The following is a 22022-nucleotide window of genomic DNA, read 5'->3' as shown; positions in this document are numbered from 1 at the left end:
ATGGTTGGCAGCGGTGTCCTCGGTGCCGGTTCGAGTCCATTCTCCCTGGCAACGGCATGAAGTGTAAGGGAGAAATTTGTATTAGCTGTTCCATGCTCAGTCTACTTGAACCCCCGAGTCCGCAGTATCCATCAAATAAAACTAAATAAATTGTGCAAATGATGGTTTAGTAACACTTGTTCAAGTGGCGGAGACAAGCAGAGAGCCAACGTCATTTTTTCTTGGCACCAGCAACAACTAGAGCTACGCGCTGCAACTGTTTCGTTCAAAAACGGCGCTCTTGACCGCTGCGCCCCACCCGTATTTCTTCCCGTTTCTCCAAGGAAGGCTCTGAGGCAGCCGACAGCCTGGCAACAGCGGTAAGTCCACGCTTGCGCTCGTCAAAAGTGCCAACGGGTAAGTTTGCGGCTGCTGTCTGCTACGCGAGCGAAGAGACAGTGTTTGCATTGCTTCTACCTAGCTAGCAGGTATCGCATATCGCGTGGCATTTTGTTTGTAAAGCTCTGCTTCTTATCGGCAAATCGCGTCGTCGCACACGTTACCTCCGGAGTTCACTTTCACGTCACCTTTCAATAGACCGTTTGATCACGCACTAAAAGGAAACGGCCGGAGGCCGACAGAACTCTTTAGCAAGCAGTTTTATCCCTTTATGTGTAAAAGACAAGCGCCGTTCAATTCTTAACTCTTTATGCTGTTTAACAGAAAGTGACGAAGCTTGTTGGCTCTGAAGGTCGACAGTTGCAACTCCCCGCCGGTGCCGTTGCAGCAGCCCGTCTCGTTAGGTCGTGGACGTCGCTTTTAAAAATAACGCCGTTCGCGTCGCAGGGCTTTTGCTAGTTTGAGGCGTGGTTTGACGTTTAGGTATTCCACCTTCGACAAGTGCGTTCAATGACATATCGCTCCGAGAGAACCCCTCCGAGATTTTCATGGGCTGAGTTGCGCGCTTGTTTGACTTCTCGCCGACGTATATGTGGCTGGAGTGTACTAGAACACTCTATCTGTGGCTTTTGACGTGTCCTTACGCCGGGCCTCATAGAGAGCGCGCGATGGGTCATTCCGCCGCTCGCCTTGACTCGTCGGGAGGCGAACGGCTCGCGATGATGTGGCGTTACTAGAAAGAGCCACGTCTTTCTTTCTTTCTATATATATATTTTTTGAAGCCTTGGTTCGCCGCCAGCTCGATCGTTCCATCACAGTTGCGCGTGGGATATGTTTATAGCTCGGCTTCTCTATATTTAGATCACCGACGTTCTCTCTCGCCCACTTATACATACTTAGATCCTCTTTCTTTAGTACTATTGTTCTTTGTACTCATTCACTGCTCGCGCTGTCAGTAGAATTTACTGAGAACGCGGCCAATAAATAAACGCGGTTTATTTCGTTCAAGCATGTCTGTGAAGGTAGCTAATGAAGAAGTTGTTAATATTGCCCCAACTGTTCACTCAAATAGAATAGCAATAATATGTTTGAATAGTTTGTTGCAATTAAGGACTACTATTGCTATAATGGCTATATTTTGTTATCTTACAGGGTGTCATGTTGATACAGGTTCGTACAAAAATACTTGTATACCTAGGTTTCTGTGCACATCGAAAGACTTCGAGTGGTGAAAACTAATCTCTCAAAGTTAAGGTGGTCAAAGCTGCCCTCTACAAAATATCTCCTATAGCTCGTACATTCACTCCGTCAAGCAATCACTTAAATATAAACTGATAAAACACACTATCACAGCTGTAGGGATTTAGTGTCCAAACATGTTAATTGCTTTCCAATGCTGCTTTTGTTATTTCTTTGGTATTAAGCATACGTGTACGTTTTTTTTTCTTTTGGCCCAGTCTTCTGGGATGCATTCATATTCTCACCATTATTGTCATGTCACCTTGTTCTGATATCACAGAGTTGCAGCATGCTCCTTGCTTTTCCTTCAGTCTGACCTATTTTATTTTTCTGTCACGGAAGCATTAAAAGTACATGAGGGCAAACACTACATCTAGTGAGAGTGACACATTGCTCTTTTGCAACTTGCTTGGGGTTTGTTGACGGCAAGTGATGACTCACTAGCAGAGAAAGTTGAAGGTCTGGGCTGAACTTGCTCAAACTGCTTGTGTGATGATGCAAGAACCTCAGGAAGTCAAAATTAATTTGGAGCTCCCCATTATGGTGCATCTCATTAATTATATGTTACTTTGAGATATTGAACCATAATAATATGAATTTTAACTGCCAGATGTCACAAAACATTCACGTATTTGCAGATTCAAGTGGTTTCTTCTTCCTTGAAAAGACTGCAAAAGTAGTATTAACTGAATTGAACTTCTTTTTTTTTAAGTGAAGCTATCTTTGCCTCTTCTATCTGCTGCTGCCGCCGCGGCCTTGACTGCTTACTTTGTCACTGTTCTGATGCACCCACTGCAGGCAGTAGGAGACCTGTTGCAAGCGTGCTGCCATGGCATCTCTGGTGATGCGCTACTCGCTAGGTCTGTGTCTGCTCCATCTCTCGCTGACCATCGCCATCCCAAGGGAGGAACACCGCAAGATCCACACACCCAAGGTCCATGCTCTTCAAACCTGCTTGAGCTGTTGCGCTATTGAGCTTGAAGTCACCGGTTTGACCGCAGGGCATGGCAGCTGCAATTTGGCGGGAGCGAAATGCAAATATGCATGTGCACTTAAATTTAGATGCGCGTTGAAGAACCTCAGGTGGTCAAAATTAATCCAGAGTCCTCCACTATGGCGTGCCTCATAATGAAATTGTGGTTTTCAGATGTTTCAAATCTTTATTTCCGGCACCAAAATGGCATGGAGACACAGCCAAAAATTATGCAAAAACTCCATTAGAGTTGTCTAAGTATGTGTAAGCATTGTACCACTTGCTCATCTCCACGCAGCCAGGAGTCATTATCAATTTTATCAAACTTGATCTGACCAGTAAAAGACCTTATCAACCCTTATCAGTCATTATCAACCTTATTGGACTCGATCCGACCTTTATCGACCATAATCAGTTATCATCCTTATGGGACTTGATCCGACCATTATCAACCCTTATCTGTCTTTATGAATCCCGGCCACGGCGGCCGCATTTCGATGGGGGTGATATGCGACAACACCCATGTACTTAGATTTAGGTGTATGTGAAAGAACCCGAGGTGGTCCAAATTTTCGGAGTCCTCCACTACGGCGTGCCCCATAATCAGATCGGGTATTTGGCATGTAAAACCCCGTAATTTTTTTATCTGTCCTTATGAACATTATCGGACATGATGTGACCCTTATCAGCCCTTACTAACCTTATCGGACTTGATATGACCCTTATCAACCGATATCAGTCCTTATCAGAATTGCTCCAATCACTATAAGCCCTTATCGCCTTTTAGCACCTTGTACATTCATGTCAAACCATTATCGACCATGATGAGGCCCTATAGCCCCTTATCACTCCTTATCATCCTTATCCACTCATTTATTGATTATCTATCTGCTTTGCATGACGCGAAGTGCATGAGCCCTCAGAGGTCGGTTGCATTTAAGCCGGTCAAGGGACCTCCAATGGATGGCACATCCTGTTACCACCAAAATGCATTGGGGATATGGCATGTTTGGCGTTCAATTTTGGCACAATTGGAAGTTTCCTGATGCCTACAAGGCTTTAAGTTGACTCTACATGTGGTCCTAGAGTAGATTTTGTTCCACCATCACCAAATCGGTCAACAAAACCTTCATAGAAACTGTTCTTCTACATTTATTTTGTACCGCCGGTAGAACACATTCTTAAGGTTCAGGTATATTTACCTTCTGCAAGTGTTGGTGCATAGCCCAGTGGGTAAGACACTTGGCTTCTGAGTATGGGGTCGTAGGTTTGAAACTCACCACTGCACCGTTTTCTTTTTTTTGCCTTTTGGATATATTCTGTTTTATTTTTCTTTATGGAGCGCATCCTGTTGCATGTTACGGACAAACGGACAGCCCGACGGACAGATTTCCTAAGTTAATTGCCCAAGAATGCTTACGCAATAAATGCCACAAATTGGCCTGACAATGGACTGTGCCCCGGAGTTTTGGCACATAATACCCCAGAGTTTACTGAACCTGCCAGAGCTCCCTTTTGCATGAACTGCTTCAGCTTTGGCCTGTGCGAGTCTAGGCATCCGCCATACTGTGAACATGTGCTTGCGCAATGCAAGAAAATGTGGACAGGACACAGAACTTACTGCCGACTAAAGCACGGCCGTTATATACAGTTAAAGGGGCCACGAACCACTTTTGATCGAAGTGGAGAAAGGCATTTTAAGTGAAAATAGGCTATTTCAGAAATACTTTGCTGCAAGAAGTACTTTAATGCGTTCATCAGAGCCGCAGTTATTGGCAGTCAAACACGGCCTCCGCTGTGCTCCCGTTCCTTCTTCAATGCCTTGCACTGCGAAGGCTACGACACAGTGGGGCGTGCCCTCAACACTTCGCCTTCTAAATGTCACCGTGGTGCACAGTTCAAATTTAATTTTAGATGTTAACGTAGACGCCACGACTCAAGCCTTTGGTACCTACGACACGCTAAACGTAAGCCAAACCCGGTTATTTTCTGCACTTAGCCCGTGGACTCGTGGCGGCATCCTGAGGCGGCCGTGCTGTTTATGCCATGTAGCCGACCGCAGCTTGATGTCAGCTATTGGCCCATAGCAGCCGTCTAAGGAAAGGATAGAATAGTGCATCCGATGACAAAATAGTGCGTCTAGAAGAGATTGAGGACAGGGCCTTCTGTTGAAAAGAAAGCGTTTGAGAGAAAGGTGACCTTGTGATCCACTTGCAAGCACCGCGCATCGCGTACGGCAGCAAAGCTTGGCTGAGATGCTCACAGCAGCATATGCTACCCGCGAACTATGTTATTTCACCAAACCCGAGGGGTGGTTCAGGGCCCCTTTAAGAAAATAGAAAAGGAAGAAAAAGAACATAAGAATGCCATAGGATAGCCTAAAAAGAATTGTAGCAATGGCTCAAAAGACACCTCTGGGATTTATGATAGCAGCAATGTTCTTTCCCTCGATTGCAGAGATCTTTTATGCACGGTGTGATAATTTATTATCAGTCTGTTGTGTCACATTTTTATTGCGTTCCTTTTTCTTTACCCTTTCCATTTTCTGTTTTAGTGCACTATGCATACTCATGCAATTAAACCGTACAGGGAAATTTTAAATTACAACACCCAATAATCGCAGTTGCTCAAAAGCCAATTTCACGCCGCTGCAAATCGGGTCGCTAAAGGTGCCACGAATTCTGATCTAAGCATAAGAGCGAGAACTATGCTGACGTAACACAAACTGGAGACGACAGAAACGAAAATGTGCACAAGTTAGGCCTAAATTGATGCATTTCATTCTGTGAGTAGTGCAATGAACGTCGCATCCTGCCCACCTTTCGTGTCTCATTTCTTGCACATTTTCCCATCATGTGAATGGCAGCCATTGGGACAGCACAGAATCATTCACCTAGTCATGAAACACACTTGATTGGGTTCATGTTTGAGATGATATGCCGGCTCATTAGGTACAGTGCTCGTTTAGCAAAAATTCCATTAATCCCCTATTGTCCTGAAAAATATCTCTTCCAATGAAAGAAGTTGATCGTTGCATACAGCATCCAGTCATGGTTGTAGTCGAATCTCGATAATTCGAACTCGAAGAGGCCAGGAAATAAATGATTAGAATTAAACAAAGTTCGAATTAATGAAGCTTATTGAATGGAGTACTTATATGCAGTGTTGGGTTAGGCGGCTCATGTGCACCGAGGGAACACGAGAGATGAGTTTTGAAAATGTGGCTTCACGGCAGCGCGGCGCGTACTGCCGTGAAGCCACCATTCTAGGCAAAACGTTCACTGCTGTGAAGCTGTACCGCAAGGTGAAATTCGCATGTAACCCGCACCTGGACATTATTGTTAATTTTTTAAAATTTTTTGGTGTGCCACGGTAACATCAGTCAGAGCACGGCCGCACCGCCAGGTCGTGGAGGGGCTGCTGCATGAGTTTACGCTGCTGACAGCATGGTCAGCTGCAGGGTATGTTCAAATTAACCGTCACTAGTGCTTACGCTTTCAATTGCCGGCCATTTTCGCACATTGAAATGCACATAATTTCAATAGCACTTCAGTGTCAGAATAACCGGAAGTTCGAATTAAGGAGGTTCGAATTAACAAGATTCCACTGTCACTGTAAGCAAAAATTTATCTTTGCATATAGTTAAGGCAAATGATTGTACTGAAATGGCTGATATTTATGTGCAGTACACTGTTATATGCGGCATTATTGTTATCGGTTTACACGAGACCTGCCATAGTTGCTTAGTGGCTTTGGCATAGCACTGCTCAGCATGAGGTTGTGGGATCAGATCCCAGCCGCAGTGGCCGCATTTCAGTGGGGGCGAAATGCAAAAATGCATGTGGCACCATGTATTCGGTGCATGGTAAAAAACCGCAGGTGGTCAAAATTAATACGTACTCTCCATACAGCGTGCCTCATAATCAGATCTGGTTTTGGCACGTAAAACCCCAGAATTTAAATTTTGATTGGTTTACACAAGATGATTAATTACGTAACCAATATGCATATATTAATATGTAAAATATGTAATCTGTCACTGTTGTGAGTATTTGGGTTACCTGTATAGATTGTAAAGCAGTGAATATGCACGATAATGCCTATCCTATATTGTGCACGTTCGTAACTTTTCACTTGGGAAGGAAGGCTACCAAGTAACAAGAGGGCTTTACTGTAGCACTTGGTAAAGACCCTTTATTAATATTCCTCAAATGTGCGGTTGTCGATGCACTGTTTGGTAGAGCAGTTCATTTCATATGATAAATAGAACGTAAACAAATTCCAAAACACAGTGGAACCGCACTAGTGCGTAGCCACTGAAGCTGTAGTGGCAAGTTTATATGCAGTAATGTGAAATCCCCAATGCGGGTGCAATTAACCGTAATATATGTAATTTACTAAGTGCTTAAAATATAGATGTTTATCACATACTTAGCTAGGGCACACTGGTCTTGCTTCCAATATATGTTGCTCAGTATACACAGAGCATGCAGATACCACTATGCATGCTGATTGTGAAGTTGTGCTTGGTGATAGTTATCAGACGTGGACATGTTTGTATGGATTCTTTCCTCATGCACACACATGCAGCCATTGAGTGATGAACCACACTACAAAGAGGACCCAGAGGGTGGCGAGTCTGAGCACAACCCCGAGTATGACCACGAGGCCTTTCTTGGGGAAGACACGGCCAAGACCTTTGATCAACTCTCGCCGGCCGAGAGCAAGGAGCGGCTGCTGAAGATTGTTGACAAGATCGACAAAGACAACGTGAGTGGCCTTTCTCTTATTTTCTGTGGCCACAGATAGTACCATACTTTTCTGCATATAACCCATACACCCAATTACAACACCTCGAAAAAAGCAATCTGCACATACATACGATTCTTCACAGATAGCTGCACCAACAATGCACAAATCTTAATAAAAACAGTTTTGCACGTGCACGACTTTCCCACGTTGTATCTTCGGCCAGCGGTACTGCTCTCTACCTCTTTGGCGATGCTGGAAATCTGCTGCGCTGTAAAGGACTGCTGTGAAGCGCCGCTCTTATGATCCCAGTTCTGGTTCGCCGGCACCATGCACCATTTGCTAACCCAGTGAAAACACAATATGGCGGCCTGAAAAGAGGACGGCAATGGTTGACCACAAAAGAGGGCAGGGGGACCATCAACGCTCGAAATTGGGGTTTCTTAGGAGATAAAACTTTGGATGGTGAATAACTTTGCCTTGAGGTGTCGGCTCACAATAGGGCCACATGCACTGCCGTGAAGCTACACTGTGAGGTAAAATTTAAATCTAATTCGCACCCTGACATTGCTGTTAAATTTTCCGAATTCTTTATGCATACTATCCACGGAAGAATGCGGTAGTTGGGAGATCTTACACGTTGTACTGACCTGTCTGCATTGAAGCATTGGTGATAAAATTTGGTCTGATATCAGAAAAGAAATAAAAAAGAGAAAGGAGGCTTGTTAGGCTGTTGCATTGTTAGAAGGCCAACTGCAATGAAATTTTGGGCTGAATAAAAGGCCTACTTTGAGATAGTGTGGATTCCGAGCAGCCTCTCTGCAGAGTTTTACATTTGAAGTATTCATGGGTGCATCACAAAAAGCCACAAAAAGCTAACATTTTAAAAAGCTGCGATTACCGCGCACTGGAAATTATGCACAAAAGAAACATTCAGGTCAAATGCAGGTCTTCAGCATGACCTCTGAGATTGGGTAGTACCCGAAGCATGCTAGAAATCTTGAAGGTCTGCAATTTGTGCCGTATCAGCTAACCGTCTAAAGAATATGCAGTCTGCTTATGTGCTACTTAAAGACTGGTTATGAAAAGGTTCGGTAAATACAAATTTTGCAGCTTTTCCATGGTTGCTTGAGTTGTGTAGTAGACTTCCTTTAATTTTACTCCGGTTAATTTGCTCTTTTGGTTCATTTGACCCCAGCCAAGGTTCCCAGCTGGCACACTTGCATTTCTATGCACCCAGGCTTTCATTATTTCGATCCTGAAATTAGCTTTCGCTGCATAATTCGAACTTGGCCAGTCAACACGCACGCGCCTGACCCTTATGGTGACCCCAATAGCGACCCCTTTAGTGGTAGCATCTGTCTTGGCAGAGCTTAGGGAACAGTGGATGCATCGAACACATGTCATCTCCCGTACAAAATATTTTCGGCCTGTCCTAGGAAGATTTTCAAGGAATAGCGGTAGATAATGCCTTATTACGGCATTTAAATGATTCTAAATGACATATCTTTTTTTAACAAAAAAATTAGACCAATAATTGCATGTGCCATGTTAGTATGCTTTACTGCGTAACATGTCTATATTGCGGAGAAGCTGAACTTTAGGAACCAGCCGCCATTGTGCAATACATATTAGACCCTTGCCTATTTTTCTTGCTAAAAAATCGGCCCCGCGTGATATTTAGAGTTTGTTTAAGAACTTTAATGTTAGCTCTACTTTGGATACATAGGAAGCGCACATGCGTTCATGTACTCTTGGATGTAATTCATAGAATTCTGATGTCATCTTTTATTGCTGAGCTACATAGTTGTAAACTTGATAGTTTATTTTTCTGAAAATGTATGATCTCAAACAATACTTATTAAAAAGTCAGCGACCTAAATAATGAATTCACTTACAACAAACACTTGATTTTAACTTTTTCATTTAAATGCAACAAATCTCATCATATTTGGTGCAGTGATTGCCAAGAAAAACTACCATTTCTCCGTTCCCATGTATTTAGATTGCAGTCTTGAGCTGAAGCTTCTTCTTAAATACATACTTCGCTTTCCTGATCTTGTTATATTGAAATTTCAAGACTTGTTCGGACAAGTTCAGCTCATAATAGGGAGCTAGCATGATATACCTAGGTAACAATGTTGATGCAGGAGGTGATATCTTTTCACAGTGACATCTTTTCACACTTCTTTCAATCAAACTGCTTTGAACTCTTCCTGCAGCGAATAACTATCTAGCGTTTAGCCGATGATGTTATCGCGTTAGCAGCAACACAATCTTTATGTTTTGGATTCCTGTTTTCCTTCATAGAGAAAGTTTGTGCAACAAGAGAACATTCATAACACATTTTGGTTGAAGACATCATAAATAGGTGTTATCACTATTGTTGAACTTTGACCCGCCGTGGGGGCTTAGCGGCTATGGTGTTGGGCTGCTAAGCATGAGGTCACGGGATTAAATCCGGGCCACAGTGGCCACATTTCGATTGGGGTGAAATGTAAAAACACCCATGTCCCATGCGTTGGGGGCACCTTAAAGAACCCCTAGTGTTCGAAACCCGGAGTACCCCCACTACGGTGTTGTGCCTGATAATCAAATTGTGATTTTGGCACGTAAAACTGCACAATTCAATTACTGCTAAACTTTCCTTCTACACCTTCAATATTCCAGCACATACTACGCTCGAATGTCGGTAAAATGAAGTCTTATCTAACACGAAAGGGTTTTCGTTGGATTCAATATTTGTTCTAAACATGGACACTGATAGCGGCTGAAGAAAAGGTGCAAATTTGAAATTTACTGTGTTATGGCCGATAAATGTAATATCTGCATTTATTATATCACACTTTGAATGTACTTATTCAATGTATAAAACCCCCCTTTGCAACAGTAACAGTAGGTATATGCCACGCTAAAGCCCCTTATGAAATGTACATTCAGAATGTATGTGCAGATATGGATACTCTCAATAGTGGTGCTCTATTGGAGTAGTAAAATGAACACTTATTGACCAAATGTTGCCTACGTGCAATGCACCAGAAAAAATTTTTTGTTTCTGAGTTTTGGTATTTAGTAAGAAGTTTATTGCTAAATATCTTGGGGCAACAATGAATGACGAGCGACGAGCATCATTTGTTGGTTTAGAACAGGAACATGGGAAGAGGAAGAAGTAGTTTGGCACGCAGCTTGCTCTCTTTTGAAAGCATGCTCAGACGAGACAGACCAATGCAAGATCTCCAGCCGCAGTAGTTTTACACACATGATGTAAAGGAAATTAAGTGTATATCTGGGGTTCACATATGACAAGCGATTTCCGTAAAAATTTCAAACAAAGCCTTAGGTGGTTTGGATTGACGCCCACTCCCAGTTTTGTGCAAATAGTTTCCCCTCTATCGCTCAAAAAGTTTCCACAAGATATCTTTTTGTTTCACTGATCAAGTTTATTCTCAACTTGTTTTGCACATTGAAATAGAAAATCAACTATGCATTCTTTTTCTGGGTATTTTATGTGCCGTCAATAGTAGGTAAAGAACTCATCATTGCCGTTATTGTTTAATCATTTGAAATTGTCTTAGTATGATCCTGCCTGCCAGCATCATTGGGACTCGGATCTGTGGCAGCCGGCTTAGCAGTGACTGTTTATGACTTTCAGGATGGCTACGTGACGCAGCAGGAGCTAGAGGCGTGGATCCGGCACACACAGAAGCGCTACATCCGTGATGACGTCGACAAGCAGTGGAAGGTGTACAATCCCCAGGAAAGCAGCCGCGTCAGCTGGGAGGAGTACCGTAACATTACATATGGAGCCGAAGGTACGAAAAGATGTGCGGGTGGAGATGGCAGCATGAGTTTTCTGGATGCTGTAATGGAACAGTGACGGTTCATCCTATGGATGTGATGTGTGGGAATTGAACTATGGTTGCATTGACGCAAGCACGTGAGAAGCACTGCGCAATCCACGAGGCATGGTATTGGCATTCGGGCTCAAACCGTGCATCACTAGAGTTGTTGCATATTCTATATCATTCATATATTCAGATGTTTTGCTCGCGCAACGAACAGAGGTTGTCGGGGAAAGACACGTCAGATTTGCAGGAACCAAGCTTGTCGTGACACCAGCGATCATCGTCGACCATCATGGTCAATCTGCTTTACCAGGGACACTGGAGGAACACTTTATTACAAACTAAGTATATGCTAGCTGTGGTAGTTACTCGATTTCTTCTGAATCAATAGGAATAACTTATTACATGTGCTGAGAAAGCAGGATCCTTCAGTGGCGGCATCCGTCGAAACATGCGCCAATCAGCAATTATGAACGAGTACAAGATGTGAAAAAAAAAAGAAGTGTTTATTGACGTAATAGTTCTGCAGAAACTCCCAAGATGAAGAGAAGTAATTAATTAAGGGAAAATGATACATCCGCCCAATTGTAGCAATTGCTACAAAGGACACTGATACGGGTTCCTTGAAAGAAAAGCCTCGCAGTTGAAGAAAAATTCGTCCTGGTCCGGAACTCGAACCTGGGACGACCGCATTTCCGGGGCAGCCACTCTGCCATTTCAGCTGACCAAGTGGCTAGCGGATGGCAGGGCGAAGTCGAATTTGCCAACAACTCGAAGCATAGGCAATAGGTTGATGTAATAGTTCTGCGGAAACTTGCAAGGTGGAGAGAAGTAATTAATTAAGGGAAAATAAGACATCCACCCAATCGTAGCACTTGCTACCAAGGAAACCAGTATGGGTCCCGTGAAAGAAAAGCCTTGCAGTTGAAGAAAAATTCGTCATGGTCCGGGATTCATTTTCCCTGGTCCAGGACTAATTGTCCCTGGTCTCATTTTCTCTTAAATAATTACTTCTCTCCACCTTGCGGGTGGAGACACCCAGTAGCCAGATTTAATTGTTATAACCAACAATACGGCATGTGAACATTGTAGTAAGTGGTTTTTTTATATCGTAGAACACAGACAAACGTTCACGGTGCCGCGACTGTTCATTGTTATATCCGATAAGTGGGTTCTACTACATCAAGGCAATGCTGCCACTTGAAATAACAAGAAACAACTAAACTTTAATCTCTTCACGGGTTCTTGTGCTTGAACGCTATGCTTTCTCAGCAGTACAGGGGTACCGCCACACTACCTTAGGCTTCCTTTTTAAGGTGTGTTACGAAAAGCGCAAGACTCTTCTGCTTTTCTTGCAGGAAGTGATGCTGATGACTCGGACTCGGACTCGGATGGGGGCGCCATGAGCTTTCAGGACATGGTGCGTCGGGACAAGCGGCGCTGGGACCGTGCTGACAAGGACGGAGATGGCCACCTTAACAAGGATGAGTTTGGTGACTTCTTGCATCCCGAGGAGAGTGAGGACATGAAGGGTGTTGTCGTCGAAGAGACCATGGAAGACATTGACAAGGACAAAGATGGCAAGATCTCCCTCGAAGAGTACATTGGTAGGTGCATTTCTCTTTTCTTCCGGTTATTAAAAAAATCTCCAATTGTACTGTTGCTTGTTTGCTCATGTGAGCCGCAAAATGCAGTTATGCTCACCACTCACAATCAACCTTGAAGCATTTGCCACTTGTTTAGTCAGAGAACAGATCAGTCTAAACACTTGGCGGTGCATAGCAGGAATAGTGCGGGGAAGAGGACTTACTGAGAAAATGTTTGGCTTTTACGGTCATGAAGTTAGCATTAATGACCAAATTTGTGTACAGATGCTTTGTGAGGTCTGCTCTGTAATATCTGAGGTGTTGTGAAATTTCATTGACTGAGATTTTACAAAACCCAGGACCAGTTGTGATGCCTAGACTGTCTGGATGTTGAATAGATGGTGTTCAAGATATGGCGGCCATTACGTATTTCTGGCACCTGCTGTACGCTTAAGCATGGCCTTGGAGGTGGGCTTCTGTTACACTGAGGGAAGCTGTCACTGGAGCTCTTCGATTTGGACACCATCTATTATGTATTGAGTTGGCAAAGAAAATAATTGAGAAATGTTTGCTGCATGAACACACTTTTACTTTGTGACTAACTACTTGCGTAGATTAACTGTTTGTTTGTTTCTATGAAACATCTTGTAATTTTTTTTCTTGCTTGCACAAAAAATATTGTGTATGGATGTTGTCTGGCACAAATCCAGCGACCTTCCAGTTTGTTAACCAAACAGCAGGGTGCTTGCATCATCGCATACCTAATCACATCAAGGTTGGTGATTTTCACAAATGAGTACATGCCTCTAATTGCAGTCAGCTGGGCAGCAAAGAATGTGCCACTGTCTGTAATGAGACAAGTCAGCCAGTGGAGCATTAGCAAGCAAGATGCATTCAAGACACTTTCAAGAACATATTTTTGTTCTTGCCTGCTTTAAATAGTCTGGAACATTGCACAAAAACAAAGGGTATTCACAAATATAACGAGACCACAAGTGAATGCAAAGGGGGCACTTCTGATGACACAGCAGACTACATGCACCTCAGCTTTATTGTTAAAGAAACAGGCAAAAAATACTCAAAGACAGGATATTGAACAGAACTCAACATGAAATCTACCTCTGTGGGATATACAGGGTGCCGGAACGAAATGTTTTTCGTTCTGGTTTTAGTTTTGTTCAGATTCTGCTCCGTAATGAAAAAAAAAAAAGATCCATAATGGCTCATAACAGTTCTGGCTTGCACGCAAACATTTTCAGAGCAAAGTAACGATAAAAACGTAGTATTTTTCTTTTTCAGTAAGTGAATTATGAATTCTGAGGTCATGCCCCGTGCCTTGAGTCAAGACACTGGGCATCACCTCGGAAGCGGCACGTCATCAAGTCTACACGCTGAAATGTGAGGCTGCAGTTCTGGTAAAGTGAACTTAAGCAAACATAAACAAATGATAAAATTTCAGAAACAAGGAGTTGTACCTGTAGAAAACGAAATAAGCTCTGCAGGGCGCAAGCTCTGGTTTTTGCAAAAATGCAGAACTGCTAGCGCATCAAACGAGAGGCTTAGGTTAGGGAAGCGTTCAACCGGCCTATTGCTCACGCTATCCCTGCCTGAGATACACGCTTATGTGGGGCCCTGAGATGCGCCCTAATGCTACCGTTACCTGACGTTGGTGGTTTCAGATTGCCGACTTTCCCCTTGAATCGAAAACCGATACGAAATATTTCGGTTTCTCTTGGAAACAAAATAATAAATAATGTTTCGGTTACATCTTCATTCTGGTCAAGAATGTAGTTCTTTTTGGTTGTTCGTGCTTGTTCTTTCTTGTTTCATTCCGGCATGTTGGTGAAATATGAGCTGAAGTCGGCCAGCGGCATAGCTGTAAGAGTCGTGTATACCTGGCTGTCCTATTTATCCAGCACTCAGTATACAGTAGACTCACGTTTAAATTAACTCAAAGGGACCATGAAAATTTTTTCGTCTTACCAGAAGCTCGTTTTCTCAGAAGAATAATTGGCAACATTATCAGGTGCATCCAACTATCTTACTTCAAAACAGTAAATGAAGTAGGCTTAAAGTGGGGGAAAATGACGGAAAAAACAAAATATTTATTCAGGCAAACTTAACAGGAAACTGTTTTCAAGTGGTACTCCTGCTTGGTTTCATTCAGTCCATGATGGATGTTTGGTGCTTCTGTGCAAATCGGTGAGCAGCCACAAACGATGTTATCTCACGTACTGACCTTGAAAATTCTTCTGTGCCTTCATGCTGCCGGAAAAAGTTCACTAGGGAGTTCAAGCAGGTATCTGCTGCCTCACAGGTCATCGGTGCAGGCTCTGAGCTAGCAAAAATATGAAGGAGTGTGCTGAGTGCACGGCAAAGCAATGCAACCTAGGGGAAAGTCTAGGCGACGTTGAGCAAAGTGGGGAAGGAGAAATGAGGTGAAGCATCGCGGAGGAAGGTAGGCAAAAGTTCGCTGGATTGACCTCCTCTAGCAGTTGCTACGTTTCATTTCATTTGCAATATGGATGTACCTGGGTCATCTCGTGATAACATCGTCCATGCGCGCGCCATACACTGTGTATGTGCGAGTGAAAGCATGCAAGTAAGCCGATGATAGTGGCTCAATCTTGCGTGCACAAAGGAGGAAAGGGGAGGGGGAAGCGCGCCGTCGTCCATCTTGCGGCTGACACTGGGGAGGGGAGAGAAGGGGTGTGTTGTACATCGGCTGTGCGCGGTCTCGCTGGCTTTATCTTTAATGTGATCTGCTTTGGAGGCACAGTCTAGGTGAGCTGATGACCCGTAGCTTTGCGTGCACTGTTTGCATTGGCGATAGACAGTGCGAAGGTCACTTTACTTGCTGCTGCTGCTGCTGCTGCATTCCTCACGCCAACGTTTTGACAGCTAGTGTCCGTCGTCATCGAGTGTGATGTCTTCATGTTTGCCTGTGCACACTGGCACCATGCTTGTTAATGTAGTTAGCAAGCGAATGTTTAAAAGGGGGCATTCTACTTTGGCGGTGGCTGTGTATGGTGCGGCCACACGAGTCTTGTCTTGAATACGATCTGTGATGTGGACAGTCTAGGCGCACCGAGGGTCGATGGCTTCATATGCGCTATAGCACCCGTACGCTTGCACGTCACCCGCGTTCACGAAGTGAAACGTTACTGTCTCATTTTGTTTCCTCCTTGTTTTTGCCTCTGTCCATGGGCGATGTGCGCTGCAAGCCTCGAGTAGGATGCCTTGATGCGCGCATCCCCGTGCGTCGCACATCGATGCACCTAGCCTCCAGGATCGGTAGCGGTGGCAGTCACTCTGAATGTTCGTCTTAACCGAAGAGCACGTGTGATGCGGTTCATGTTAGCGAATTTTTTTTACATTGAGTCTATGGAAAAAACAAAGAAACGTTCACATGCTGTTCGTTATATGCAATAATACGGCTTAACGGAGTTTGCCTTAATGAGAGTTCACTGTACTACTGGGGTTACTGTATTTACCGGATTATAACACTTGCCCAATTTTTCATGTCCAGGAATAAAAAATGCCACGCTCTTTGATTGTAACACACGCTCAGATTTTCATGCAGTTGACTTCCATTAATTCGGCTCTGACGGTACAGACGAAGTTGCTCGAATTATCCAGTGGGTCAAATTAAACAAGAACCAGAAAAAACAGCAAAACACTTCGCTGATTTATTTAGCAGTATTTGCTCGAGTCTAACACACCACCGAATCACACTTGCCCCCACTTTCTATGTCCAAAGAGAAAATTAACATAGGAATTAAGGAATGACATTAAAGCTCCTAAACAAAGTGGAAATCTAATGTTCACCCAATTTTCTATCAAGAAAGGCTGCCAGGGGTCTAGTAATATATGTTCCAAAATAGCGACCGGTACCGGTTTCTTAAAGTCAGCTATGCTGCAAAGTTTTTGAATTAAGCATCGTTGAAATATGTTTGTTATGCAGTCAAGCAGACAGATGCCACAGAGGCAGTTTTGGTTTTGTATCCAGTTGCGCGGGGCAGGCAATTTTCGATCCAATTTTTTAAAAAAGAAGCACGCATTAGAATTGGATAAATACTGTAATTGGACATTATGAGTTATAGTTATGGCTTGTTCCCTGTAGCATCACGTATTCCAACAGTGCTATTTCAGGGCTAATTTAATTTCTTGTGAACAGTGATCAGATGCCATTCCAAAGGCAGCAGGCTCAATCTAGAAAGCTTGTGTAACTTTCTCTGTACACAGCCCAAACAGGCAGGAACACATTGAAAACAGCGGCATCACACTGATGTACTGGCACTACAGTCAGGGCATGAAATATTAAAAAGGAAACTAGCCTTCATTTTCTTTACCTGTCAATAACCTTTTTAATTTTTTCTGTTAGTATTTGCAAATAACAGTCGTGAAAGAATGGTTTAATACTCTAAGCTGACGAAGCCTTCTTGTTCAGGGTGCCCTAAAGGTCCTGGCATTTTCAGCATGATGGAGTGAGTGCGACACTTTTTAATCATTGTATTTCTGACAAAATTTTTGAGTAGGACCTTGTATGAACACAAGCATAATGAGTGCAATGTTTACTTTCCCCATTCCTCCTTGATATACATACATTTTCTCTCGGCTTGGATGGCAGTGGTAGGAATGCCCAGCATAACGCTCCTTTCTTACTTTTGCTTCTTTACGCAGTACAGTTATACGGTAACCCTGGCATCTGAAAAAAAGGTGCCAAAGAGTGACAAAGGAGCGGTGGCAGGACGGGCGGCGCTTGTTAACAACTGCCGCTTCTCTGCTACAAGATTTAAAGGGTTGTGCATGTGTGTGATGAGCTTTTGTTTGGGAGTTAATCCATGGTCTGAACCATTGCCCAATGGCTGGCTTACATGGGCTTTCGCACTAGCTATGACAAAATTGACAGTGGAAATAAAGAAGGGGTCCTCTGAAGCTGCAGGAGAAAGAGCAGGCACTCTTTTACGTGAGATTGCTGGCTCCCTGCAGCATGCAGTGGAGTAATATTTGGCTCATGTGTTGACGGCAGCAATGTTGACCAGGCACGTTTTCCCACCGTTTTCGTTTCTGCATGCGCTGCAGGCGACATGTACGAAGGTGCAGCCGAAGGTGAAGTGGAGCCAGATTGGGTTCAGAATGAGAAGGACCAGTTCAAGAACTACCGTGACAAGGACAAGGATGGGTTCATGGGCCCCGACGAGGTGCGCGACTGGGTCATGCCCGCCGACTACGACCACAGCGTCTCCGAGTCGCGCCACTTAATTCACGAGGCCGACAAGGACCATGTGAGTAGTGAGGCCATTCTCACGCGCTTCTCAGATTGGTGGTGAATTGACTGTAGCGATAGCTTGATCAGTGAAAATTGCCATTGCTGAACGCTGTGTTGTTGCTCCTTATGCAAGTGGCTCAGCTGGTGAGACACAGGTCACGGACAGAACACATTCTCATCACCAGAGCTGCCACTCCATATGGTCTTCATTGCTGAATCTATGAAAGGGGGGTCCCTGTGCTCCAAGTTGTTGATCAATTTGCCCTTGCGGTGCGATCTGTGATCTGCTAGGTGCCGGGTTAGCTCGGATGCTAGAGTGGCCACCAGGGAGGGCATTGGTCCCAGGTTCGATCCTCAGACCAGAAGGAATTTTTCTTCAATTGCGAAGCTTTCCTTCTGAGAAATCCGTATAGGTTTCCTTCGTAGCTTTGTGATACAGTAGGGTGGATGACTATTTTCCTTTTCATAAACCTTCCTCTACCTTGCGGGCTTACACAGAACTGATTTGCCATCACTAAATTTGGAGACGACTGCCTACCACTTGAATAGCTGTAGGATAACAAAGAAATTTGAGAAGGAGCTACGGATTGCACAAGTGATGGAACCGATAATGATAGGCATAGCGCTAAGAGACAGGAAGATGTCACTGTGGATTATAATATACATGTAGCTAGTATTCTAGCAAAGATTAAGAGAAAGAAATGGAACTGCCCAGGCTATGTAGCGCATAGTGCAGATAACTATGGTAAATGATCAGGTGGTACAATGAGATTAGTAAATTTATGGGCATAGGACATAGTTGGGGGTTGATTCCAGATCAGGGAGTACCTGCAGATTGCTGGGAGAGGCCTTAATTTGTCCTTCAATGGTCCTGATATGCTCATGATTGTTATTTTATTTACTGCTTGTAATTATGATGCACAACCCTGATGTGCACACTTGTAGGCGCACCGCCTGAATGAGATAAGCCGAGCTTTAGAAGAGAATCCAGCCTCATCAAACATTTCACCTATAACAGCCCATTGAATGAAAGGGTGCTTGGCAGGAGGTCTCCAAGCTAGCTGGGCTTGCCGAGAACTCAACCCATCTGAGCAGCCCTGATGCCTTACACCTGGCATACAGTGCAATCAGATCTTTGCTGTCAAATCTATAGCTTTGGCATACCTGTTGTTTAGGGTTGCCAGGTTTTCTTACCTTACGCTAGTTTGGCTACTTTTTTACCTACTATACAGCTTAGTTATATTTTGGCTGCTCTTGAAATTCATTTAAGTTGTTTCTGAGTGGGTTTGTAAATTAACAAGTATAGAATGCACTTGCGCGAGGGGCAAACTTTAGTTTGCGGTCTTGACGAGGCAAGCCCTTACAAGGTCGTGGGCTATTTCAGCACCATTTTTCCAGCCATGTATAATCCATATGATATCTCTGTACGAAAAGAGCAAACACTATTGTTTTCATAATCGATTATTTGTTCACGCTTACACATCACACACCGGGTGCCCTTCTAGTACTCACCATCGTCACTGCATGTTGCTCAGGCTCAGTTTGGCAGCACACATGGATAGAATCTTCCTCCATGCCATACATGGCATTAGATATGTCTGTAACTAATACCATTATGAGGAGGATATGAATAACTTAGCCGATGAATTAATCGCAGTCTGGCTACTCTTGGACAAATTGTGGCTGCATTTCGAGTCGAGTACCAGGCAGCCCCACTTGTGTCTTTCTTTGTGCAGTGCAGCTTTTTTTTGTCTTTGCCAGTGTTGGCTCCAAAGAGACTTTGCTGCCCCTTCTGCATGTTGCTCGCCATGGTGACTCGGTAGCAGGGGTGTTCTGCCGCTAACCGTGAAGTCACAGCTTCATTCTCTTATGGAGCGCAGAATTCGGAAAAGACTCACATGCCGCACTACTGTCGACTTCCGTTAACTCGATCCTGATGGCACCGATGAAGTTGATCGAATTATTTGGTGGGTCTAATGAAACAAGATGCAGGGCAAACGCCAAGACGTGTGGTCACTGATTCCTTTGCCAGTATTTGCCCGGTTCTAGCATGCCCTCGAATCAAATATGCGTGCACTTCCCTTTTCCCGAAGAGAGAAAAAAAACTAGCGTATAAATTACATTAAAGCTCCTAAACAAAGCAGAAATCTAACGCGCACCAGATTTTTTTTTATCAAGGAAAATGTGTTGCGCAATAACGGCCGGATTCCTAACATCAGCTTCGCCGCAATACAAAAGTGTTATGTGGTAAAGTTTACAAAGGCCCTGAAAGCGGCTTTGGCTTGGTAACCGATTGCACCGAGCAAGAAATTTGAAGCCAGTTTCCTCACGAAAAAGGAAAGGCACATATTAGATAGAATTAGATAATACCGTAATCAGACATTGTGAGCTGCAGTTATTGCTTGAAAAAATTCCTAGTGCAGGACGAAAACAGGCGTTTTCGATGGGAGGTGACGTGTGCTCATTGCATTCACTGTCCCCAAGCTCCGTTGAGACAGACGCAGTCACTAAAGGGGTCGCGATTGGGTCCCCTTTAGAGGTCAAGTGCAAGAGTGCTGCCAGGTCAAGTTCCGATTATCCTGTGAAGGGCAATTTTAAGATCCAAATAACGAAAGCTTTGGCCCATAGAAATGCATGGGTGTCGACCGGAACCTCGATCGAGATCAAATTGACTGAAAAATCGAATTAACCTGAGTTGAATGAATGGAGGCCTGCTGTATAAGTGCATGTTAAAGAACCACGTGTCCGAAATTAACCTAGAGCCCTTTGCTGTGACATTTCTTTAGCCCGCATGTTACTTTTGGGGGACATTAAATCCCATTACTCTTCACATATTTCATGCCAGCTACCTCGTTCCCGCTTCCATTCAAGCCATCTTGCACTTTACTAACATGGTCACCCTGTTGCACTACTTGCAGGATGGCAAGCTTACCAGAGACGAGATCATCGACAAGTACGACGTCTTTGTGGGAAGCCAGGCGACAGACTATGGCGAGGCGCTGACCCGACACGATGAGTTCTGAGCATTGAGGAACTTGCGCGCCACTTGTTGCCAGTGCCGGACTTCGTTGGCTGCACGGGCATCACATCTACGTGTTGAGTGCACCAGCCATTACGTCTGGCATTCACCCGTTATCTATGCTGTGTTTGTTTCTTCTTTGCTCATCGTCTGTTGAAATTGAGCAAGTCTGTGCTGTCACATTCACTCATTACCTTGACTGTGTTTCTTGTTCCCTGTGGCATTGCTGACTTTCAGCGCGTGCATTCTCATCTTCTTTTTGCCTTGTGAATATACTAGTTCTGGTTGTTGCTCTGTCACATTTATGCAATGCTTGTTTTCCTGTTAGAGGAACTAACTCATGTGACCTCGTGGGAAACTACCCTGTTCCTGAAATGTCATGCACTGTGCATATTTTTTTTTTATATGCAAAAGTCTGTTGCGAGTCTGCACCAACTTTGGATGTTCAACGGCACACTCAGAAGCACTTGGACCTTGTAAGAAAATGCACTGTGAGGGCTAAACAGGGGAATCATGCTCTTCATGGTGGCACATTAAGAACTGCGGTCACATCTTTCATCATATTTTTCCAAATTCTTTCACCACAATTTAGGACCGCTTCTATATCCTTATATACATATGTAAAGGCTTAGTTTTCCTACTGTGAAGGCCTACTTGCGTGCTCACAACACTGGTTTGACATGCAATCAACTAAATTTCTACATTGGTTCATTACGTTCATTTCATGCTCATTTTTCATAGTTTCGTTGTGTTTTGATTGTGGCCGATTATACGATGAAATTTTTATTGCACCAGAGCTGGCAGACAGTGCCCTGTGTACAACGCACATGACGAAGTGCACCTCTGGGTGCCTTATACCTTATACCTTACCTTATACCTTACCTTATACCCAATACCTCCATTTTCTACAATACCCACACTTTCTGCTTGGGCTTTTCCTTAATTCTTTTTTTCTTTTTCA

General features: G+C 43.9%; 1 protein-coding gene across 3 annotated transcripts; it reads left to right on the top strand.

Moving 5' to 3' along the window:
- Positions 1-324: 324 nt before the first annotated feature.
- Positions 325-21360, top strand: scf (Calumenin scf). 3 transcript variants are annotated; one of them, XM_065448704.2, is made up of 7 exons: positions 325-396; positions 2416-2551; positions 7181-7360; positions 10992-11151; positions 12543-12791; positions 17856-18058; positions 20961-21360. In XM_065448704.2, the coding sequence occupies exons 2-7, from the start codon at positions 2447-2449 to the stop codon at positions 21063-21065; spliced, it is 1002 nt and encodes a 333-aa protein (XP_065304776.1). In that variant the 5' UTR covers positions 325-396; positions 2416-2446; the 3' UTR covers positions 21066-21360. The 3 variants fall into 3 exon arrangements, with proteins under 3 accessions (XP_065304776.1, XP_065304778.1, XP_065304777.1); XM_065448706.2 differs by having other exon boundaries at positions 337-359; XM_065448705.2 differs by having other exon boundaries at positions 377-467.
- Positions 21361-22022: the final 662 nt, after the last annotated feature.

This window comes from Dermacentor albipictus, chromosome 3 (genome assembly GCF_038994185.2).
Source record: "Dermacentor albipictus isolate Rhodes 1998 colony chromosome 3, USDA_Dalb.pri_finalv2, whole genome shotgun sequence".
NCBI classification, from domain to species: domain Eukaryota; kingdom Metazoa; phylum Arthropoda; class Arachnida; order Ixodida; family Ixodidae; genus Dermacentor; species Dermacentor albipictus.
Note: the sequence above shows the minus strand (reverse complement) of the source record. Positions and strands in the feature narration are given on the sequence as shown.

Coding starts and splice junctions, on each gene's coding strand:
- scf (XM_065448704.2), top strand. CDS start 2,447: ATGGCATCTCTGGTGATGCGCTACTCGCTAGGTCTGTGTCTGCTCCAT. Junction 11,152..12,542: donor CATTACATATGGAGCCGAAG/GTACGAAAAGAT, acceptor CTTTTCTTGCAG/GAAGTGATGCTGATGACTCG. Junction 18,059..20,960: donor ACGAGGCCGACAAGGACCAT/GTGAGTAGTGAG, acceptor CACTACTTGCAG/GATGGCAAGCTTACCAGAGA.